General features: G+C 41.7%; 1 protein-coding gene across 4 annotated transcripts in view; it reads left to right on the forward strand.

The window, feature by feature from the left end:
- Window positions 1–24,466, forward strand: part of clstn1 (calsyntenin 1) — a 33,491-nt gene that overhangs the window by 5,470 nt on the left and 3,555 nt on the right. The window contains exons 2-18 of one of the 4 annotated variants that reach the window (XM_035644079.2): window positions 9,142–9,264; window positions 11,439–11,468; window positions 13,008–13,203; window positions 13,954–14,162; window positions 14,818–14,967; window positions 15,262–15,447; window positions 15,573–15,821; window positions 17,370–17,491; window positions 17,649–17,811; window positions 18,211–18,261; window positions 19,311–19,468; window positions 19,953–20,101; window positions 20,918–21,162; window positions 22,381–22,551; window positions 22,740–22,885; window positions 23,056–23,191; window positions 24,087–24,271. In XM_035644079.2, coding sequence (XP_035499972.2) covers window positions 9,142–9,264; window positions 11,439–11,468; window positions 13,008–13,203; window positions 13,954–14,162; window positions 14,818–14,967; window positions 15,262–15,447; window positions 15,573–15,821; window positions 17,370–17,491; window positions 17,649–17,811; window positions 18,211–18,261; window positions 19,311–19,468; window positions 19,953–20,101; window positions 20,918–21,162; window positions 22,381–22,551; window positions 22,740–22,885; window positions 23,056–23,191; window positions 24,087–24,271 — 2,669 coding nt within the window. The remainder of the gene's footprint in view (window positions 1–9,141; window positions 9,265–11,438; window positions 11,469–13,007; window positions 13,204–13,953; window positions 14,163–14,817; window positions 14,968–15,261; window positions 15,448–15,572; window positions 15,822–17,369; window positions 17,492–17,648; window positions 17,812–18,210; window positions 18,262–19,310; window positions 19,469–19,952; window positions 20,102–20,917; window positions 21,163–22,380; window positions 22,552–22,739; window positions 22,886–23,055; window positions 23,192–24,086; window positions 24,272–24,466) is intronic. The other 3 variants (XM_035644081.2, XM_035644080.2, XM_035644082.2) reach the window with 3 other exon arrangements.

Consider the following 24,466-nt stretch of genomic DNA (forward strand, 5'->3'; position numbering starts at 1 on the left):
TCACTGATGGTTCTTGGTCCATGGAGTTGAGAGTCATCACAAGCATAATTGAAGTCAGTTCTTGACCCAAATCTGCGTGCAGTGCATACCTGCACATATTTGGCTGCAGTGTCTGGTTGTCGCTGCAGGATATTTCTGTCTGACTTCACCAAGTCTTGAATCTGCGGTCTAAACTGCCATGAAGGCATTACCTTTGTGGTTGCTGCTGAAGGCAAAGCTGTCTGCCAGGAAAACCGTGCCTCCCGAAAGTACAGATTTATTGACTCGTTGAAAATCGGTCCATATTTGTGGATTTGTCCTCTCCTCACATTCTGAGGGTGTGTTTTTCGCCCATTCTACTGTATCTTTGTTGCCACTGTCAAGCCGTTTAAATCGTGGAAAAATTAGTTTCACCCATGTGGGGGGGGGGGGGGGGGGTGGGGCGATGACGTATCTGGCGTTCACACGAACTCCAATACACAAACGCAGGGGGGGAGATTTATCTTCTCCACCCTGGGACCTGGATTCAAAAGAGTGCGTTTTCAGGCAGCGAAAACTCCGGGTGCGTCTGGACGGGAGGCGCATACGTGCAAGACTTCCACGTATTTACAACAAATTCGCTTCCATGTAGACAGGGCCTTAGTTTTATATGAAATCTCTTAGTAAATAAAGATTTCAGTAGCAGGTAATGGGCATGTGTAACGTTTTGCTCAGCGATGAATGATCCAGTCTTGTAACCGAGTGCAGTAGAGCTTTGACATTTGTATGTAATCAAAGAAGTTGAAGGCCCGCAGGTCTGTCAGCCGTCATGTCAAATGTGAGCTGAGTCGATGAAGCAGAGCTTCACAATGCGTCACAGGACGGACACATGGCTGCAACATCATCATTACACAACAAGCCCTCAGAGGTCCCCGGGCATCATCAGGCTGCTTCTCATAATTACTGCCTGATCATCTGCTGCAGTGATGCTGCTTCAATCTGGGCAGCTGCGGTGGTTTTCTCAGCTTCTCCCAGGGCGGCCAGTAGTCTGTGAACCCTCGGCACACTTCATTGTAGAACTGTGTACAGCGCTCTTTGCCTCGCTCTCGTTTGCTCGCTCTGTCGCTGTCTGGTGCTCTCCCCTCTCTCTCTATATTGGAAATCCTGCCCACTTTGGTGTGCCACTAAAACATAACAAACAAACTAGGGGTGTGAATCTTCACTTGTCTCACGATTCGATTCGATTTGATTACGATGATCCTTTGAACGATTCGATCCAATTCGATATCACGATGCATCCTCCATTTTTTATATTACTACACATCCTGGCTACGTATTCATCAATGAATCAAAGCAGTCAGATATATATGAACTCCCTTTTTTATTTTATTATTTTAACTGCTCTAAAAAAGGAATCTTTTATTTATGTTACATTACATTTTATTTGAAATCTGTTTTTGGCTGGGTCCGCTATTTCCTTAGCAGGCGTTACTACTACCAGGAAGTAATTTTGAACTCCAAAACTTAATTGTCCAGCCGCTGTCAGAAAAGCAACAAATAGCGGCAGTAGTCTATAATAGATTATGGTCTGTCACTGCATCGATGCAGCATCATCCACGTCCGCATCGCGATGCATCGTAGAAACAATTAATTTCAAGACCCCTAAAACAAACCCTCCTCACAGGCAGCCCCATTTTTACAACACAATTTTATGCACAATGTGATTACATCCAAAGTCAATGCACGTGTCATTTGTGTTGCCCAGTGCCAGCTCACAAATTTGAACTTGAGCAAAAGATTCTCACTCTTATCTTGTGTAAACTGGGCTATGTTGCACATGAGAGCTAACTGCATGGGATTGATCTCATTCTGTGGGAAACACTGAATGGTAGCGTCGTGTTTGGTTTAGCCAAGTGTTGTGGCTGAAGACGAGTCATCACCGCGGCGGTGTGGAGGGAGAGAGCGTGTACAGGTGTTCTATTGAGTCTCGGGATTACCACGACCTATTGTAGCCCTTACATTCTCGCAGGAAGCGTTTCATCACGGTTAATAGGTCAAACTGTATAGTCAGGGCTTCAATGAAAGAGCCGGGCAACCATAAAGGGGCTTTGTCTCTGTGCCCATGTGAATGGTCAATATGTTGCCCCATTCACTGGAGTCATGAAAGAAGTCAGCGATGGGGTCTGTTCAAGAAGTGCCTCAGCATAAAATTTGTGTATCCTCAAAATGTCTTCAAGTTTTAACTTGCCCAATAATGTTGTTAGATTTGAGATCAAATCTAGAGGAAACATTTGTGGTTCTATGCGTCGAGAGAGAGTCGAAACTTATAGAGCCTTTTCTATACAAGACCATTTATTGTCCAGTGGGTTAATCAGTTGTGAGGAAAGCCCAATGGTTGCAGTGGTAATCAAAATGGACAACAAATGTCTTTATATCAAAGAGGGGTCATCTCAAAAAAGTCAATAGTCCTCTACACCTCAAGTGTCTGTTACTAAGTTTAGTGGGGATAGCTGCTAGCTGTGTTGTCTCACCATCAATATTGCACTGTTATTGATCCAATAATGATCTCGAATGCGGTGACTTGACTTGCAGTGAACACTGAAACTATTAGTTAAAATTAATAATTTTGTGCCAGTTTATAAAATGTAGCAAATGGTAGAAAATGCCTGTTCTAATTCCTCAGAAGCACAGTTGACATCTTTAAATGTAAACCAACATTTCAAAACCATTCCTGATCATGTCTGAAAAAGAAAGCATCAAACTCTCATTAAGTTGAGAGTTGGATGCTTTTGGAACTTTCCGCTTCAAACTTATCCAGTTATATAACTAAACATATCAGTTATATGATCAATACACATACTCTGCGTATTTGGTACATCTAACTAAACTGTATTGTAGTTTAAGCACCACAAACTACATTCTCCAAAATCATCATCAAGTTGAATCTACATCTCTCTGAAACAATTTCAGTAAAAACATTGAACACTGTGACCGAAAAAAGTCACATGACCAATCAGTTTGAATATGTGTAATGGGCGATATTTGCATACAGCTTTCCCCAACTTTAGATGAAATAATAATTTTGTGATATGCATGTCCTAGTGTTGATTGTGGCAGTGGGTTGGTGTATCGTGGCACTGTCGTCCTGCATCACCACAAGGAAGGTGTGGATGTTATTATCAACATGTAAATATGTATATATTTTTCTTCTATATACTTAACAGGCACAAACAAGTTGCCTGTACAAAAACAATAACAGGAAAACATCCTACAATTCAGCAGCGAGAGGGAAGGAATGAGTCTGTTCCTACTTCTATTCGTGACAAACCTGCATACATTTAAAAACCAATTTAGTTCGCAGCAGTAATGTTCTTTTAAAATGCCCATTTTATTTCAAACAGAGCGCAGTACAGGTGGCAGAGACACAGAGGAGCTGATCAGTAGATGGTTTGGCATGGCACAGCTTGGCTCACACACAAGCACAGCTGTGTTTCAGCTCTCCTCCCTCTCTCCAAAAATGCCCTTGTGAGTAAAGGAAATGGACACATCCCATTATAGGATTAAATGCCATTGGCATTATTTGCTGCATAACAGAATTGCACACCGGGTTCTGTTTGCATGGCTGTTATATGTCCAGTAGCTTCACGTATGTGCCTGTCCCCAGCTTCTGACATGTCATTGATTTCTCCAAGACTTCTCCAGGGATGTTGTTCTGTCTGTTTTTTGCCAAATTAGGGTTTTATTTGTTTGGCGTTTAGCAGGATTCATATGCTGCTGTTTTTTTTCTATGGTAACCTCTAATACAAACACTTTGTTTGGGTAGACGTCGTGAGTGGAAAATGTTTTACTTGCAGCTGGGGTAATATCTATTATTTAGCAAGACAGCAATATCGCCCCATTATATCTGTGTATTTATATCATAACTCCCCATCTAATATATATATATATATATATTGAAGTGATGTCTGTGGCAATAAATACAATGGAGAGTCACCTAGTCCACTTTTCTCTTCAACCTTAGCCCCACAATATATAAATGTATACTTTATGTGCAATGATCTCCATTGTTTTAGCAGCTGGCCCCTTTTCTCTATTTTTATTATTTATTTTTCTGTCTGCACCTAAGCACAAAATGACACATTAAAGAGAGTGACAAAAATGAGCCACCATTCTTATATTTTTACCTCATAGTATCCTGCAATGGCAGTGTCTCAGTTTTTTTTGTTAAAGATACTGTATAATCAGGAGGCAGATTCTTACATTTCATTCTTCTCTATCATTGCCTTTAAATTATACGGCGAATGTAGTATTTACCACAGACAGTTGAATCTTTTTGTGCTTGGTTGGTAACGCTAACCAACATTGTCATGATCTATTAAGGACGAGGTTGGTTGGCAGTATTAAGGACTTTTTTGATTTCTTTTTGTCGTCCCACATGGGATTAAGCAACATGTGCCGCATTTGAATTTTGCCCGATTGTTATTAGAACATAATGCCAATTGACATTTGACACAACACACAAATGTATGCACTTCTTAAGCCTTTTTCTGCAGCATGTCAGAGGTTTCTTGATCAGTTTAATGTTGATTATTCATTAGAGAGAGTCACAGCTTTCTTCTGAATTACCTGCTTTGATGTGAGGGAAGGGCTGAGTCTGCAGGTTTTATGTGAGGCAGTAGTGAGGATGCACTGCATTAGGTGAATTAGTTTTTTAATTTAGTTAGATTAAGAAAATGGCAGTCTTCCATATGAAACATCAGCGGTGCAGCAGCAGTAGGCCCCTTCTCAGACTGCATCACTTCAAAACCCCTTTCTTAATCTCATTCCATCCTAAATCCTAAATCCGCCTCTCCTGACCAAAACAAACAAACAAGTCCCTCCCTGTAAATGGTAATCCTTCATCAGGTAGTATGTAAAGTATGTAGGAAATCACCCAATTCCCATGAATGATTTAGTGTATGCATTTGTGCAAGTCACTTCTTTGTTGGTCTGTTTCAGATGTTCTCTGCTCTGCTTAGAAAGTCACAGGAGAAAAAATGTTCTTCCCAGTCACTGCAGGTCTGATGGGAGATGATGAAGCTGTTTTGTCAAGTGGGCCTTGTTGGCAATTTCACGCATTGTATGTGAGGATTTCACGCTTTGGATAAAACGTGCTTTAGATTATACACTGCTAAAAAACATTAGGGGAACACTTAGATCAAGCATCAGATCTTCAATTTGTTGAGAACAAAATGATGTGACAGCGGTGAATGGAAACCAAAATCATCAACCCATTGGCGGCTGGATTCCAATGGGAGGTGTGAGGGAAGGAGTTTTTGATTTAAATGCTGATTCACAGCAGTAGTGCAGTTTGTTTTGAATTTGTCCTCCCAGATCTGCTTCTTTCTCTCGTTCTCACTCACACTCAACCTGCGTCACATTTTCCACAGTTTCCACCAACTGCAAGCATATCTGTGATATCTCTTGTTTCAATTGATGTGCAGTAATTTCCATCTCATTTACAGTCCCTTTACTACGACGTTTGTTTTTAAAATGCATCACTGCTTCAACGTTTGTGCCTGCCATCCACACTACTCCTGAGTTTTTGAGCGCCTAGAACGGAGAAGTTTGGAAACGCTGCAGGCCCCTTTTCAGCTTGAAAACACCGGGTCTGTGTATGTAGGGGCAGAAACTGAGACACCTTTGGAAATAATGACGCAGTCACCAGCATTCGCTTGGATCAGTCAAAACTCGACTACCAGCGGTGAAGGCAAAACGTTGTAAACATTTAATGTCAGTATACTGTTCAGTTGTCGGCATTCAAAGAAAAGAAACCCTCGCTCTTACTTACATTATTGTTGTTGCTTGTGTTCAAATTCTTTATTAGGAATAACCCCCTGATATGAACCCATAACATACGACTCTTCTTAGTAGTATGTTCTGTAAGTGAGCTTGACTTTAGAGCAGAAAGCTGATTGGCTGTGAGAATTATTTGACTACCACAGCAACACATTTAGTTTTACCAGTGTCAGCAGGCAATGAGATGGTGAACTGCTTGAAATGCACTCTTTGTATATCAAACTCTTCTCAGATTTGTTTTAAAGACTTGTTGATTGGTCAAGATGAAGATACTAGATAACGGTAAATAACATTAAATTAGACCAGCCAGATAGGGAACAGGCCATCTTTGTTCCTTCAGTATTTATTGGTCAGGATTAGACTGAAATGTTTGGCATTAACCTTCAGGAGCTTGAAGACTGCTGCTCAACGCTGAACCATTCAGTGCTGGTGCTGGTTCAGTGTACCTCAGTGCTTAAGGCCACTGGACCTGGCTACCGGCAACTGTGACTCTGTGGTAGCTAAAGCAGATTATTGTAGTAGTCTGGCCTGGCAATCTGTCTAAGGACACCCACTTCACTTTAGGTCACGAGTCGCTCAGCAAAGAAGATTGATTTGGCGTGATCAATTCCAAATCAGTGGCAAACACAGCCACTAAGCTCTGCATGTTCAGGACTTGATGAGCCCGAGATGTAAAGTGATAGAAAATCTTTATGCAGTTCTGCCACAGAGTGAAACGTTCTTTATTTTCAGCCATTTTTTTAGTAATGTTCTTTTTACTTTTTTTTTTAGTGATGAATGAGTTTCACCACATTGACACATACGGCAATCTATCCATACAGTATTTTTGTCATTGCTAATCTACAAAAAAATACACCTTTTCTGACAGATTAAGGCTCCGACCTTGTACCCAGTTCGAATCAAGCTGGGAACATTTGTTCAGTTTGGAACATGTGGAACATTTACCTCTCAACTCATGACCTTTCTTCTCCTGTCAAATCTAAATCAAAGAAATAGGAATGCTCCAAAAATACTCAATGTAATAATGTTGTAATACAAGCAAATATATTTGAGCGATGTTGAATGTTTTTTATTCAGTCATTAAGGATTGAATAATAATTCCCCAAAATATTTTGGTGGGAATTTCCATTCATTTTGATGCCCACATCAAACCAATCCTTGTGAAAGTAGCGTATAATTAATTTTTATTGATCATGTAATCGCTGGGAATTACACTAAATTATATGATAACACAACGCAACTCATTTGCTACGCTGAAATTGGATTTGGCAGGTTGACATTTAATGCTGTTGGAAAACCTCGCCAACATTTATTATGCTTTTGTAGATTTCCTTTACATCTGGATACAGTTTGAAGCTCATAATATAACTCCATCACAGTTTCTGTTATTTAACATTTTCTTATTAGTCATACACAGAATATGTGATGTGGAATCTTTTTACATCATGAAACGACTGTGGATTTAATTTCACAATGCAAAACATTTCGGTCAGGATTTAATTCTAAAAAATAATTATTTATTGTACCGACATTAATTCCGGATATTCTGTGTAATTTACAGAGCAGCTGATAAGAACAAATGACTCATAAAAGTTTTTGTAATGCTTAATTATTAAATGGTGAGTGCATTGCATGAATTTGTAAGACTTGAAAAATAATCAAAATTGCAGGTCACGAATACACCCACAGCCGAAGCTGCCAACAACATTTGTGTTTGGCAACCTCAGCCGATGCTTTAAAGTCACCAGCATTTTTAAAACAGAGACACAGTAATTAAACTATTGTAGACTATTGAAATAGTATTGCCTGTTGTTGAGATGTGTGTTTTGCTCTGAATATGTCGTGTGCACAATTAATTGCTTCAGACATTTTTCACACAGAATTCTAACATTCATCCTGATTCAAGCCGTCAGTTGATTTTTGGACTTTATGGCTGTTTGTATTTTCAAGTTTGCTCTGAGATACTTGGATCTCAATCAAAAAGACCACTTTTTCCCCCACTTCGTGTGGTCAATTCATGTGTTCTTTGATACGTCTTGACAGCTTATACGTAGCATTTGGTATAAAGAAATATTCCTCTACAAATCCGAAAGAAAAGTCTTGTATAACTACTTTTTTAAGACTTTATTATTCATTATTGGTAATGCCAGATGAATTATGTAACCAGAAATTTGGGTCACGTTCTTATTTTCGTGTTGTCAACGATATCTTGCTGTTGATTGTTAAGGCTGCAGCTGCAGTTTATCATTAAAATGGATTGAATGTAAGACATTGAATATATGAGAAACATTGAAGATTGACGTTGTGAATAATGACAGTGGTGGTTTAGGTGAGTGTGTAGAGGCAGCATGTCTGAACAAATCAGGATTTCAACAAATAATGGCTTCACTGCATTATTAATTAACTTTAAAAAAAAAGAAAAAGGTTCCCTCTGATAAAATGGTGATATAACCTTTCAAAGACTTTGCGCAATAAGTGTGATCAAACAGTTAAAAGAAAAGTGGTGTAGTGCAATCGGCAGCCCTAATTAACTTAAGGTGATGCCGTGCCTGAAGTAAATCTATTGTTCCGAAATACGGGCAAAGAAATACATGAATAATTTGGACATACACTACGACTTGGTTGTTGTGTTACTGCCTTGTCCTCGGGAAAATGTGCCTAGTCTGCTTACCTCTCCCAGAGTTGCTGTCCCCCACAGTGCGCTGTCAGCCAGAGTTAGCATCACCTCTGCAGATCAGTAGCACAGGAATGCCATCCTCTCCTCTGGCTCTGGAGCGAGCACATATTGGATGTAAGAGAGTTGCGTCTCCCCTGCGTCAATGCTGTTTTCTAAGTCAGCCCGAATATGTCACTCACTGCAGCTTTTTCTGCTGCCGCCAGTTACGCCAGTTAGCCGAGGAGCTGCCCAGGTCGACGAACTCACAGAGCTGTCAAAGGCCCCAACTACTGCTCCACAAAGCATCCTAGAAAAAGATGGAAATTAGGGCCTTATATATATAAATATATATATATATATATATTTTTTTTTTTAATCTGTCAATGATTCCTAGGATGTCGAAATGTCATTGAGGCTTGATATTTTAGTTTAGCCATATTCTTGATCATAAATAACTATGAATTGAAAAAAAAATTACAAATACAACCAAATAAATAGAGGTTGAATTTATTTCACCTAAAATGTAAACATAGATGCACATTTAAAATATCGGTCAGGCTCTAGTGGGAATCGCTAGTGTGCCGATGAGATAAAGAAAACAAGACATCTGTGGACAGAAATTATTTGTATTTGAGACTTTTTTCCCCTTTATAGTAGCCACTAATGTTTTCTCTCTCTGTTTCTCATAGTCAATAAACATAAACCATGGATTGAGACGACGTACCACGGGATTGTTACGGAAAACGATGACAAAGTACTATTGGACCCCCCTCTAATCGCACTGGACAAGGATGCTCCTCTACGCTACGCAGGTGAGAGAGGAGGTGTAATGCTGCTGCCGCCGCCGCCGCCGCTGCTGCTGCACCTTAACTACCTCAGCTTCACTTAATTTGAAATGACTCTCCTCACATTTCACACCAAATAAAGGAGAAAACACACTAGTTACTCTGCAATGTTAAAGCCTTCAGATCAAGATTTGATGGATGGAGATAATGTATGAATACTTTGAGCTGCAAACATTTCAATGTCATTGTTTTGAACATTTAAACAGATGCAAGATGTTTGTTCAAGCACTTCTGGTGGCAGATGTGTGTTCAATGGCATTCTGCACATTTCATTATTATGACATGCCTGTCACACTGACAAACAGCTGGCTGCCATATCCACCAGACCAGCCCTTTTGATATTCCGATCAAAATAGTCTTTCATGTCAGTTTTTTTTTCCTCGCAGCGGTGGGGCACAATTAGTGTGCTTTATGTACCCAGGCAGCATTGGCTCTGGGGGCTTTTTAATCACATCACGATTGACTTTGGTCAGAATTCAAGGCACCGCAGCAGTGGAAATGATTTCCCACCATTTCACATGACACGAGTTGTGCGATCTATTGTCTGCTATTCTCCTCACACTCGATGCTCAGATAAATTCCCCTGATTCTGCAAGTGAGGCTTAAAATCCATGCACCAGTAAGAAGACTTGCCAAATGTAATGCCCTTCAAAAAAAAGTGGTGCTAATGTGACAGATCACAGGAGCTGATCAGCCATGCAGGTCGACCACTTCAGCAAGAGGCCCATGATTTCTGAGGGGCAGGAGCTTCAATAATATTCCCATTCTCCGCATGATGTTTGTCTCCTTTCACAGTAAATCAGCATTGAATGCAGAGCCTGGTTCTCCCTCTTCTTTCACTGGGGGGCTCCCTATTTCGATGAGCAGGACTTTAGCGAATGGACTGCGTGTCCCTGTGAACTGGCTCTCGGGGACAGAGCGAGCAATCTGGTCTCACGTGGCAGCGGGGGTGACCGGGCTCTGACGTGCCGGCCTCCTTCTAGTCGGCCCATCTGTGCCAACAAACAGGGTTCACTGTAAAGCTGACCCGCAGGCCATCCAAAAGCCCAGTCACAGGCTCTTTAGTCAGATCAGCGCGAATAGGTGAATACTGGCATGAGCGAGGAGCCACTGCAGTGTTTCGTGTGTATTAGGATGATACACTGTGCGACTGTCTTTCTGTGTGTTTTGTGCATGTCTGTGTGGTAAGTTCAGACAGGGTGACTAGACTCAAAATGGCTAAAACCGAAACCGTCGCAAACTAGAAAATGAACTCATGGACGATTGTGTTCTAAACCGAGAGAGGAAAACAAAGCAGAAGAATCTGGGTTATTTTATGTATGAAGGAATGTTTTGATAGTAAATACTATTAATGATAGAGAATGATAGAAAGAGGAGAGAGAAACAGATACGCGTGTTCCTCCAAAGGGGTTAATTAGATGCCTCTGAAAATACAGCATATTGATCTAGCCTGTAAATGTAATTATATTATAATTTTCTGTACCAGCAGCTTAAATGACCACTGCTGGCCAAGACTGTAAAGTCGATACTGGCCATCACTGTGATGGCTGATGTGATCTGAGCTGAGAGGCCTGTGTGACCGGTGAAAAGCGGAGGAATTCCTAAAGCCCTGTTGCGAGCTGGTCATTAGAGCTGTATAGCGAACACGGAGGCCCACAACTCCCAGCAGCCTGACCGGCCCTGGACCGCAGCCCCCTAATGTGAAATCCATTTTTAATTGTTTAGTAGGTGAAAACAAAATGACTGAGTCCAACCCACCGGAGGCCCCGACAGGACTTTAAAACAAACAGCCAATGTGTTGCTGCCCACATTTCTTCCTCTCATCCTCCTTTTCACTTGAATGGGGGAAAATGGGGTCTGGGAATTTTGGACCCTACTGGATGTATTTTGAATTGTTATCAGAATTTATGAACTGATTAACTAGATTCCGCAAAATTAAGCGTGATGTTTTGAAAACTGCAAAGACTCAAGCATCTTTCTCACACCTTTTAATCCATCCTTTCTTTCAAACGGCAGAGTGATTTTTTGATTGTGAAGGGTTTGGTGAGAGTATGTTTCCTTCCTGTCCTCCCTGTGTTTTCTCTGAGCTTCCCACTCTTCTTTTAACTGATCTGGATTTATCTTCTCTCCCTTCCTTGTAGAGAGTTTTGAGGTGACCCTCACTGAAGAAGGTGATCTTGGGCTCTTTCTTCTGCCTTGTGCTTAGTTGTTACTATTAACCCACTAACGCAACAAAAAAAAGCATCATCCACACGTTTACACAGCAACTCCCGCCATGCTCTGTAATCTCCCCATTTGGTTTTTTCGATTTTGGTTTTCTCACCCTGGATATTTTGAAGTTCCAACAGCTGGATGAAAAGTGTGATGTGGGGCTGAGTTTACTTAGAAATATCTGTGCATGAGACATCCATTGCAGTTTGCAGACCCTAACAGTTTTTCAGCTGTCACTCAGAAACAGAAAGCTGCTTTAAACAGGAGTTCTCAGTTACTGTGTCCAATTCAAACCTTTTTACTCAAAAACTACGGAAGGAAAATCCAAATTTGGGATCATAATAAAAAAATTCTTGGAAAAAAATGTAAAATCTAAAAGGACACAAGATGATTTTATAACCTGTTAAAACTCTTGGCAATTGGATCATAAATCAACAATGGATTTGTTTTTTAAAGAGAACGACAAACGTTCTGAAACAGAATGTCTTAGTTCGTGGTGCCTCCCAGTGACCGTCCAGGTCTGTGCAGGTACAGTGACTCCTGTGGATTTTTCTGACCTTTCAATCTTCAAATGAAAGCTGCTGAGATTGTTAACTAATGCAAACTCTCTCCGCTGCAAAGTTTCTGTTGTTGCATCTTTGCCTCAGTGGATCTCTTTTGAGTTAATCCTCCACCACTAATCTCTCCATTAGCATGGCTGCAGTTGTCATTTGATGTGGATGTCAAGCAAGTTGATATTTCTAACCCCAGTTCTCATCCAGTACGTTTTTTTTGTTTGAATACTCCTATTGTACCAGTTTGGTTCTCTTATGATTTTATTTCAATTAATTTTCCAAATTACACTGGAAGACTTCCTCAAATTATGAAAAAGAAATGGTGTTGTCCAAGATTTTTTTCATTTCTTTCACAGACCCTTTGGGTGTTTGATGGCTGAATTGGTGCTGGATCACATATCACAGCGGTCACTATGGCAAAGAATTTCCATTTTTTTTATTTACGTTAATTTTGTTTTCTCTTGAGATAGGTTGTACATTTTAATTCATTACAGAGATAAATGATCTTCACTTCAAATACTGTTCTCTTATTTACTTAATTTTTTTTGTTGGTTTCATGACTTTGATTTTTAATATCTTCCTGTGAAATGCCTGTCCACATCTTTTCGGTTTCTGCCTGCATGACTGGATGCAATATTTTCAAGTGGCTTGGAAAAGACACTGTGTACTTGTACTAAATATCCCACACCCTCTCCCAATCTCCCTCTTCCCCCCAAACTACTCACCCATTTGACGGTGCTTTTGGGCTTCCTCCACAGACACCACCCACCCCAATCTACAACTCCCTGGCTCCCAAAAAGCAAAATGTGGCTGATATTTTTCTTTTTTTTTGCGTGAATTTATTTGTTTCTTTGCTTGAGCATAATTGTTCATTTGAACAATGGAATTTCACCCTTGGTGTCAGTTATTCTAAGCAAACTCTCCCTTGACTCTTGGCGTGTTCAGGTGAGATTTGTGGCTTCAGGATCCACGGGCAGAATGTCCCCTTTGAGGCAGTGGTCCTGGACAAGTCCACTGGCGAGGGGGTCATCCGAGCCAAGGACAAGCTGGACTGTGAGCTGCAGAAGGAGCACACCTTCACCATCCAGGCGTACGACTGTGGAGAGGGTCCTGATGGTGCCAACATGAAGAAATCCCACAAGTGAGTCATTCCCGGCCAGTTCCCAGTCCGTCTTGACCAGATTATTTTTAGTTTAAACAATTAGTTCAGTTCTGTTAAGAAAAGGTCTTGAATATTGATTGCTCATTAAAAAATAAAACTAAAACCTTCTCATATCTATATAGGATGAATTAGGTTACATCCAGGAAATTTGCCCGTTTGTTTTGAAATGTGAGAGTACAGACCGACCACAAGGTGAATGAACTGTGTGAATGTTGATATGTGATTTTCACCATGAATTCAAAAGTAAAATACTGTAAAACCAATGATGATCACTGATGGTGGGAACTGCTGCGGCAGTGATGCCCAAAGCAAAAATCAGTTAGTAACTATGGTAACATGAACGAAAGGAGCAAATTTTATTTATTATCCTTTTGTAGATTTCCTTTGTGTCTGGTGCCACTGCATGAGAAATACAAGAACAACAGAAGACATTATAATTCAATATGGCCATCAAACAGCATAGCGCTTCAAATGCATATCCATAGTAACAACACTGTAGATATTCCTCATAATTACACAAAACAAGTCACTTATTTTTCTTCTGTTTCTGCTGGTCTGATTATAAGCATTCATAGTCCAGACTGTAGCCAGACTCTGTATGTCATAAATTATCACAATTATTTCTTCTTGAGCACATTCAACGAATCAATGAATGAATGGACTTCAAAATCATCTTGACTTCAAACTTCCCCGGCTAACAGCGCCCTGTCTTAAATGTTCTCTTACCAGGGCCACTGTCCACATCCAAGTGAACGACATCAACGAGTATTCGCCAGTGTTCAAGGAGAAGTCCTACAAAGCCACGGTCATCGAGGGAAAGAAGTACGACAGCATCCTGAAGGTGGAGGCGGTGGACGCCGACTGCTCCTTCCAGTTCAGCCAAATCTGCAACTACGAGATCGTCACCCCTGATGTGCCCTTCACCATTGACAAAGATGGTAAGGACCTTCACTTGGCGGTCATTGGGAAAAGCTGCAGCGCATGCCTAGGAGCCACGGTTTTATTGGAACACGTCACATTGTCTATTGATCTGTGTAAACAACTGTGCCACAAGACTGTCATTTAAAATTCATCGCAGCTTGTTTGCGCTCCGAGACAATGTCAGTCTCCTTGAAATGTCGCCCAGGCTGGTCAGTGGTTCGTGTTCAGCTGCAGGATTATTTATCTGTGAGTCTCGTAAAACAATATTAAATATCCAGTGAAAAGAGACATCAGATATCAAGGCTGAGCTGATATGATGCTGGTTCTGACAAAAAGAAAACACGAACAGGGGATAACGTGTGAAGACACAATGTTGGTTACAGTGTTAGATTGTGACAGATAATTTGTGATTGGAAATAAAAGAACCTGAGACTGTGTCTGATCTAAGTGAAGTTAAATTCTGATCAGATTCTGGTAATGACCTTGAGCATCACCAAAAAGGTCAAAGGTTTATGATGAGGCCATAAGAGATGTCAGTTCATATAACAAGCTTTTACTCTGACAGTGAATCACTTGAATCAGTTGTAGATTCCTATTTTGCGTTTCTTTCTAATGTTAAATATAATTGGTTGTGCTCATTTAATTTAATTTGAATCCACTTGCTTTGCTCAGGCTTCATCAAGAACTCAGAGAAACTGAGCTACGGCAAAGAGCGCATGTACAAGCTGACTGTGACCGCCTACGACTGTGGAAAGAACCGCGCCTCGGAGGACGTGCTGGTCAAGATCAGCGTCAAACCCACGTGCAAACCTAGCTGGCAAGGTATTAAAGCTCTCCTGCACTTGCTGTAGCTCACCAACCATCACCTGTTAGGTGTGTCTCTGTTGAACAAAAGTGATCCACCGAGGGCACGCAGGTTGCCATTGTAAAAAAAGAAGGAAAAAAAGGGTTATTCTACGTCTTTAATCCATAACGAGGCCTTTTCTCCTGTGTGAAAGAACTGAAGTACTTCTTAATTAACAATCACCATCGACAGCCCCTGTATAGCCCCTGTACAGCTCACCTGCTGTCTGTGCTGTGCTGAAGGATATCTTTCACTCTTTCTTTCTCTTTCAGGCTTCAATAAGAGGATTGAATACGAACCCGGAACAGGCAGCCTGGCCCTTTTCCCCAGCATACACTTGGAGACCTGTGATGAGCCCATCACCTCTATCAAAGCCAGTATTGAACTGGAAACCAACCACATTGGGAAGGGCTGCGACCGTGACACTTACTCTGAGAAGTCGCTGCACAAGCTGTGCGGTAAGTCACTGCTCAACAGGAAACGGTTATTGTCACTACATGGAATTGAATTTTTTTATTTATATATATATATATATGTATATTAATGCAAATGCCTAGTATAATCGCCGCTGTCCTCTTCTCAGGAGCCACTTCTGGCACCGTGGAGCTCCTCCCTGCACCGAGTAGCTCTGCCAACTGGACGGTGGGGCTGCCCACCGATAACGGCCACGACAGTGACCAGGTGTTTGAGTTCAATGGTACCCAGGCCATCAAGGTCCCTGAAGGCATGGTGAGCACCAGCCTGAAGGAGCCCTTCACCATCTCTGTGTGGATGAGACACGGCCCCGGGGCCCATGAGAAGGAGACCATCCTCTGCAACTCTGACAAGACAGGTAACATTCCCGAAGTTGTCGGGAATAAAGATTTTAGCTGAAACTGGACCGTGTCAAAGCTCCAGTCGGATTTATTTAGCTTGATTGTTTTGTGAGTTCAGTTTTGTTTACATATACTCAACTATAAAAACACATGTAGACCTATTGATTGGCAAGTCTATTGATACATGACAACTACATTGACTAAAAGTAATGTTAAGTCGTGTTTAGATATTGAAACATTATTTTTGTAGAAACGACAAAATGAAAGGTGTTTACAGTTCAGAAATGTTTTTTTGGGGGGGACTGAACATTTTTATGAATATATACTAAAAATGTCAATGTTAAAACTGAAGTTGACAAAAGCTGCATTGTAATAAGTAGCATTATCTTTATTGCTGCACATGTGATCTATGAAAATAAAATATATCTATACTTTAATAAAACAACAACAACACAGTAACTTCAGGCTATAAGCTTCATGGTACTGTAAAGTCTGTGTCAGTGAGGGGGAGTCCGTTCATCAGCCCTTGTCCGACTGCTTATATAAGAAGGATTACATCAGACAGGAAGCTCACACAGCCATGGTCTCAGCACCAGTCATGACCTCCGTTCAACACCGTGTCTGCAACACAGAAACGTGAATGTGTCACATTTGGTTTATTTTTTCCTCCATTTTACTCTTTAGTTCTTATTACTAAAAATTAAATTTTAAACTGTGAAGCACAAAATCACATTCATCAAATTTATATTTTGAAAAATTGAATGTTCACTGTAGTACACATCATAACTCAGCAGGGCGTCTGAAAGTGTCTTCCTTCGTCTGACCAGCTGCTTAAATAACCCAAAGTATTGTAAATAAGCAAACAGACAAATCTTAATATTTGTGAAGCTGCGTCCAGCAAATTGTTTTTTATAATAATTGTTTTGTTAATTAATTTTTCTAAATGAAAATTGAATTGACTTCTTCTTAGTCAAGTAATTGATTTTAAACATCTACAGTAATTTTCCAGTGTCCACAATCTTTATTTGATTTTTTAGATTTTTTTAAGACGCAGCCTATGAGGACTTGAGTCTATTTAAATTTTCTAGACCTATAACCTGATGTTCTGTTATCATAGCACATGGCATCGTGTGACATTTTCTAATATACTAAGCCAATCATAAGAACCAGAATTGGTGCAATATTCCCGAGCTGACCTCAAATCCCCGTAGTTATATTTCAGAGATGATTATTGATCCAATCTCCAGGCACATATGAGCTTGTGCTGGTAACTTACAGAGTTTAAATGTAATTTACAGAGCTCTTATATGTGTATCAGTAGGAAATAAAAAAATAATGATACCTTAGGTCACACAAGATTTAAGAATCTTCCCTTTGTTGTCTTTCTGTATGGTAATTACTTTTTTGCATCTTAGTGTCCTCTTATGAATGTTGCAGTTGAATTTAAGAATGCTATTAAGCGTCGTCTTTTCATTCTTGTGTCAGGGCACTAGATTATCACCTATCTGCCAAATATTTTTTCATGTTTCATGTTCTGATCCGCTCTCACAAATTCTCCTCTGCAGAGATGAACAGACACCACTACTCGCTCTACGTCCACAACTGCAGACTGATCCTTCTCCTCCGTCAGGATCCATCAGAAGCAGAGAACTACAAACCAGCAGAGTTTCACTGGAAACTCGACCAGGTCAGCCGCCTCTCTACTACCAAACCAAGTGCAAGTTAAGACAATGAGAACAGATTTATTTATGTTTACATTTACCGACAGGTAGTTGTAGTGTACTAGTGTAACCTTCACAGTGTGGATTTCAGCTTTTCACCGCCCTCGGTTGTGTTGTGTGCAGGCGTGTGACAAAGAGTGGCATCACTATGTGCTGAACGTGGAGTTCCCCACCGTGTCTCTGTTTGTGGATGGAACTACCTTTGAGCCCTTCCTGGTCACAGAGGACTACCCACTGCACTCCTCCAAGATTTCAACACAACTCACGATTGGTGCCTGCTGGCAAGGTAAACTCTTCAAGATTTATTTTTTTTATTTTGAAGAATGCTGTAAAAATAAAATGAGCCATAACTCTCTTGTTTGCCAAAAAGTACATTTATGTATAATTCAGAAGCAGTTATACGTTGTAAAGAAAAAAGTGATTTCCTGTTACATTCGAATGATAATATGCTTCTCTAACTTTGAACTACTTTTGACAGTTGATTAGTTAAATGCTCCCTGGTAATCTATTATTTTCTTTTGCTTACAGCTTGTGTAAAATATAGCGTGCATGCTATTTTATCGTCAGACGATGCCTATGTATTAACTCTTGCACCCGGACCTCGAATGTAGCAACTGAATCTGTCCTGCAGATCCTCAATCTTCCTCCCTGTCTCTCCCTGCTCTCTCGTTTCTGTCCTTCACAGACAACTCAGGACATGACAATGACACTGAGACTGTCACTGAGCCCACCTCAGGTTGCTCAAGTCTTTCCCTTACTCCATGTGTCCACAATGTCCCACCACGCTAACCACATCCTCGTGCCATTTCCACTAGAATGATCCTCACACATTCTAGATGCAGAACAAACGTGTGTGATGTTTGCAGCATGATGCAGAATGGATGTGACTGGTGTGATTTTAATTCCGCCTGATTTTTATTATTTATTTATTTATGCTTTTTTCTCTTCATCCTCCGTTTATGCGCTGCTCTCACTGCAGCAGTGAGGCAGTTGTTCCACAACAACCTGATACAGAAGCAAAACAGAAATAGACATAAAAATGAGCACAGAACTCTGACGAGGCTGCACCATTTTGGTTGTGCTGGCTCTTCTCTCAGAACCTGACCTTGGGGTCAAAAGCAGTAGCTCCTCCATATCAGATAACACAGATACTGCAGCACATACACGCACACACTCGCGCACACACACACACACACACACCTTGCTGTGACCTTGAGATGTGGAAGTCCAGGTTTGCTCCTGACTTTGCAGTGATGCAGATTTATGCTTCTTGTGGTTCAGCAGGAAGACACAACGCGATCGTTTCACCTCTCATTCGACACCTCACTACGACACTAAAATGAAATTTCAAGGCTCCACATTTCAGATCACTTGTGCACCTTGCAATCCATCAAGATGCTTCCATTACACCACAAGGTGACAAAAGAGAATTCATTTGATCACCATCGTAGATAACCCCCTCTTTGAGTTTCATTCTTTTTCTGTTCGATGCAATGTTTCCTGCTGTCAGGCAGTGGTTCACCCTTTTAATGCAGATGTTGCATGCGTCTTCGGCCTTGTATAAGCTCCATCATCACTCTCCAATCTCGCTCTCCGGGGCCGCAGGGCCTTGTAAGGGCTCACACTGTAACTCGCATGAACGCCATTCATACTAGCTTTGCGCATTGACAGGGCATGCTTGAATCACCAACCTAGAAAAGGTCTGTGGAAATGTACACTCGAGTAACTACTTTTTTGGCGTCTGTTACTCTTTTCCTCTCTTCATCTCCGTCCCAACGTATATAGGTGGAAACGCTCGAATGGCTCAGTTTTTCCGGGGGAACCTGGCGGGGCTGATGATCCGCTCTGGCAAACTGGAGAACAAGAAGGTGATCGACTGTTTGTACACCTGCAAGGAGGGCCTGGATGTGCAGCTGCCCGAGGAGGTGTCTTCAGCTGTTAAGGTGAGGAGGGTTCAGTGTGTCAGAGACACAAAACGCACTCAACCTCATTCAGGCTGGAGCTGAGTGTGTTTGTGCTTTGTGGTTACCGTCATTTTCAGGCATCAAGCAGAAACAAAATCTACTCTGAACTCCTTTGATAGTTTGCATTTGCAGTGGAGTCCAACTGTCTCAGACCACTTTCCTATTCAAATGAAAGGTAATGTGGTCTCTGCCTTTCGGACCCACAGCTGGGTCATGTGTGAATTGTTAGCAGTTGAAAAATTATTTAAACAAAAGGCAGATGTTAGAAAAAAAAAAATCTGAAATACTCAAATAGTTTCTATCTTGTCAGTCATTTGGGAGGTCTGGACTCAATGTTATCATATTATATCGTATAAGAAATTGTATCGTATCGTGACAAACTGACTAACTGACTGAAAGTGCAGCTTCAGGAGACAATGGTTCCTCAGATGACTCAGGCCGTCACCTTGCTTTCCTCTCTCAGGTGGAGTTCAACCCTAACCAGTCCTCTCTGACCGTGGAGGGCGACGACATTGATGCCTTCGACAAGGTCATGCAGCACATCTCCTACTTGAACTCTCGCCAGTTCCCGACCCCTGGCATCAGGCACCTCCGCATCTCCACCAATGTCAAGTGAGTTGCAGGAGCCAAAAATACTTCACCACTTGTTAATTTTCTTCTCTGGCTCGGTCTCTGTCGTGTGTTACCTCGTCTGTCAGTCAGCAGCAGCCCAACTGTCACGAGACAGCTTGTGTCTGTCCAAGACATTCAGAGAGGGTTTGTCTGTCTGTTTTATATGTAATTGTTTTATCTTATTTCCATAACAGAAAGTAAACATGGGCTGTATTGGTGTTGAATGTTTCTGTATCTCTTTGATGTAGTTTTACAAGAGGGAAATCTGAGAAACAAAACATGATGATGTATAAAAATTACATATTGAGAGTCACAGGATTTCTGCTGAGCCTAATCCAACATCAGTTCCAGTTAGTTTTGAAGTTTTATATTTGTTTTTCGTCCTCGTGCGCACAAATCTGCATACCCACTGCACTGAATGTTGCTTGGTGAAAAATGAAATGAGTAATGTTCCTTATACTTACAGTTTCTACCCAATGAGTGCAACTTTCCCTGCTAGTGGTGCTGTTCCATTTAAATAATGTAGGGAAAGAACTGCAGTAGGCAATTTTTAATGAGTAGTTGCACAGCAGCAAGCAGTCAGTTCCTCGATTCCTTTTCCTCAAACACAGTTTAACATTCCAGCTGGTTCGAATTGATTCACTTCCAGTTGTCATGTATTATGTTATATCAGTCCCCAATCACAATGCATAATTATATTAAGGAAGTAGGGCACCTCCAAAATACCAGAGAGGGAACTGGTAACGCTCTTAATTTAACAAAAAAAAAATGATAAGGTTCTGGTTTCCAGGTATTGAAACTTAAATCTGCCCACAGATGCTTCAACGAGGAGTCCTGTGTAACGGTGCCAGATGCTGAGGGTTATGTGATGGTGCTGCAGCCCGAAGAACCCAAGATCAGCCTGAGCGGCATTGACCACTTCGCCCGCAGTGCCGCCGAATTCGAGAGCCAGGAAGGCGTGACGCTGTTCCCCGAGCTACGCATCGTGAGCACCATCACCCGCGAAGTGGAGGCCGACGCCGAGTCTGAAGCAACAGAGGGAGCTGACGATGACCCCACGGGTGAGAGAAATGCACACAGGACGCCTACACAACACTTGATAATGTTAAAGGGAATTAGTAGATATTTTTGACCCATTTCTGTCAGTGGATTATTGGTGTTTTCACGTAATAGCCTGCTCAACCTCCGACTTAAATATGCTGCCTTTCTACTCTAACGCTGCCGCGTAGGTAATCTTACTGTTGAACTCGGTGGATGTACAGTTGATAGCTATGTGAACATAAAGAGGCTCCCAAGGATTATGTCCGGAGGATGAAGGGATTGGCCAGACAGAGCGAGAGGGAGGGAGCGAGAAAAGAGTTAAGTTGTTTACTACTTTGTGGGAGGGGTCAGTTGACCAGCCGAGCCATCTGTCAGGCCTGTACATGAGCTGAGAGCAGGAGAGACAATAGAGACGCACAGAGGTTGACACAGATACAAGGCGATACCATGTCCTGTGGTGAGCAGCCGGCCATATGGGACAAAGGGGCTTACAGAGATCTGTTGCTATTACCTGCATCACCCCACCCCACCTCACACAGCCAACAGATGAGATGTCACACAGGAGCTGATTAAAAATCACCTCTACGGAGTCAAAAGATGCATGAAATATGAATCTGTTTCATAAGCTTCATGGAGAAGCCTCCGGATGGACTGTTAAGATATAGTAAAATGAAGTATCAAAATACTTTTCATTACTGTTTTCCATGTGTCTCACAAGTCCGTTCTTAAAAAAATAAAAACAAAAACTGAGAAGATAAGATTTCTGCATTCAAAGTATCACTGTGCTGGGGTTTTTTAATAAACATGTTTGCATTTAGAGCAGAGTGGTCAACTTGCAGGAGTCAATGTGATATAATAACAGAATATCTGAGCCTGTTTGTATTTGAATTATGGACAATAGAAGTTAGAGCATCTTCGGTTAGGTTGCACATTTCTACTGATCATGATTAGGATGGTTCTTCATCCACCACCACCAACACACACACACACACACACACACACACACACACACACACACACACACACACATATATATATATATATATATATATATATATATATATATATATATGTGTGTGTACACATACACACACAAGAAGATTTGAGTCTTTCAAATTCTTTAAAATGCGCAGAACTAATTTCCAGTCTTCAGAAAGCAAATAATTGACAATCAATAACGCGTGAAGAGCTCTATAACTTACTCGTCGTTGCAATTCTTTTTCCTCATGTTCATTCAGTTCAAGAGACAGTCGTGTCAGAGGAGATCATGCACAACCTGGACACGTGTGAAGTGTCTGTGGTTGGAGACGAGCTGGACGGGGAGCACGAGAGCCTGGAGGTGGACATGGCCCAGCTGCAGCAGCACGGCCTGGAGATGAGCTCCTCCAACCTGGGCCTCGTCATAACCGGTACATAGCAACTCTACATGGAGTCAAAATATGTTGTCATCAATCTGTCCCATGTCTCTGTGTAGGCATTTCAAATGTAGGTATTCAAACTTATAACCACAAAGATTGTTTTCGTCTAGTATGGAGACGCTTCCTGGTGACTGATGATCAGATTTCTTTTTTGACACAAGCTCCTTTGTGTGTCCAAGGTGTGAACACTATGGCCAACTACGAGCAGGTCCTGCACCTCATCCATTACAAGAACTGGCACACCGAGGCTCTGTTTGACAGGAAATTCAAACTGGTCTGCTCCGAGCTCAACGGCCGCTACATCAGCAATGACTTCAAGGTTGAGGTACGACTGACCTTTTCCATCAGTTGGGTCACTGAACAGCGACGCATTCCCAACACCAAACTGAAAGTCATGCCCTTGTTGCCCCTCTCTCCTCAAAGTCCCTTAGGGGGATCTGTTGAGAAGAGGTCCAGACGGTTTTACATGTACGTTTCTGTTTTTATTCTCTCCAGGTGAATGTTATCCACACGGCCAGTCCTGCGGAGCACGCTAACAACGCCATGGTGCAGCCCAACTTCATAAACCCCATCCACCATGCCTCTGTGGATCTGTCTGGTCACAACTTGGTCAACGCTCACCAGGCCTCAGGTACGACAACTTGGAAGCCTGACACTGGACATGTTAGGGTGCTACAACAATACGGAATATTTTTTGTCAAACAAAAACAAGACTGTGTTCTTGTACATGTTGCTTGTTGCACAATAAAACCCCGTCAAACTGTAGACATGTATACTATAAGAACGGAAAGACATTTTGCAGAACTGGTCATAATGCTGAAAGACACAAAACAAAGACAATCAGTTCAACCTCCACCAAACAAATTCTGGTGCAACACTGGATCTAACACATGTAAACCGTTATTTGCTAGTGGTTTATATTTTACAATCACTTGTTGAATTGTGATCGCACAGATGGATTACAATCGTATTAATTAGAAGTAGGGCACGTAAGAAACGCTGGCTGTTTTGTTTTTTACTGACAGGTTTAGGGATTATACTCGAGTGCCGTCTGTGACGTGTGTACAGGCGGCACGCTGAGCACAACCTTTTATTTCCCGGCTTCAGTAATCTCCGAGGCTGCTCACTAAGTCTGCCATCGCACAGGAGAGGCCCTTTACTGCAAATATGCAGCAAAGTGGAGCATGTTTGCAGGAGAAAGGCAAAGCTATTTAAAGATGCACACACACACACACACACACACACACACACACACACACACACACACACACACACACACACACACACACACACACACACCTATAGCTGCAGAAGGCATTTAACTCCAGTTTCCTAAGAATCCATTAACGTTGGGACTGGCACACCATGAAAGTGATGCCCTTGAAATGCTCTCAGCCAGACATGGAAGCTGCGTCTCCCCACATGAAGCCGTGAGATGGTTTTAATGTGTGAATGCGTGTGCCCATGTGAACATGAACATCATTTTTGTGTTTGGTTTGTTTTGTGTTGCGTTTGCTGCCTCACAGTGGTTCCCAGCGCTGCCACCATTGTCATCGTGGTGTGTGTCAGCTTCCTGGTGTTTATGATCATTCTGGGTGTGTTCCGAATCCGGGCGGCACACCAGCGAACCATGGGAGACCAGGAGAACGGCAAGGAGAACGAGATGGACTGGGACGACTCGGCTCTCACCATCACCGTCAACCCCATGGAGGTAAAACAGTGTTTGCACGGAAGCAAAATGAACTTTGACTGTTCACATATAGAACGTGTCAAATTGCCAGTAACTTGCAGTTACTTTAACTTCAACAACAGACATTTGTAGAATAAGTTAAACGATAACATCGGATAAGTGTGACGGAGAGAAAGGCTAAGACACTAAGACAAGTTGATGGCTCAAACTGCTTTT

Source organism: Scophthalmus maximus, chromosome 3 (assembly GCF_022379125.1).
Source record: "Scophthalmus maximus strain ysfricsl-2021 chromosome 3, ASM2237912v1, whole genome shotgun sequence".
NCBI lineage: Eukaryota > Metazoa > Chordata > Actinopteri > Pleuronectiformes > Scophthalmidae > Scophthalmus > Scophthalmus maximus.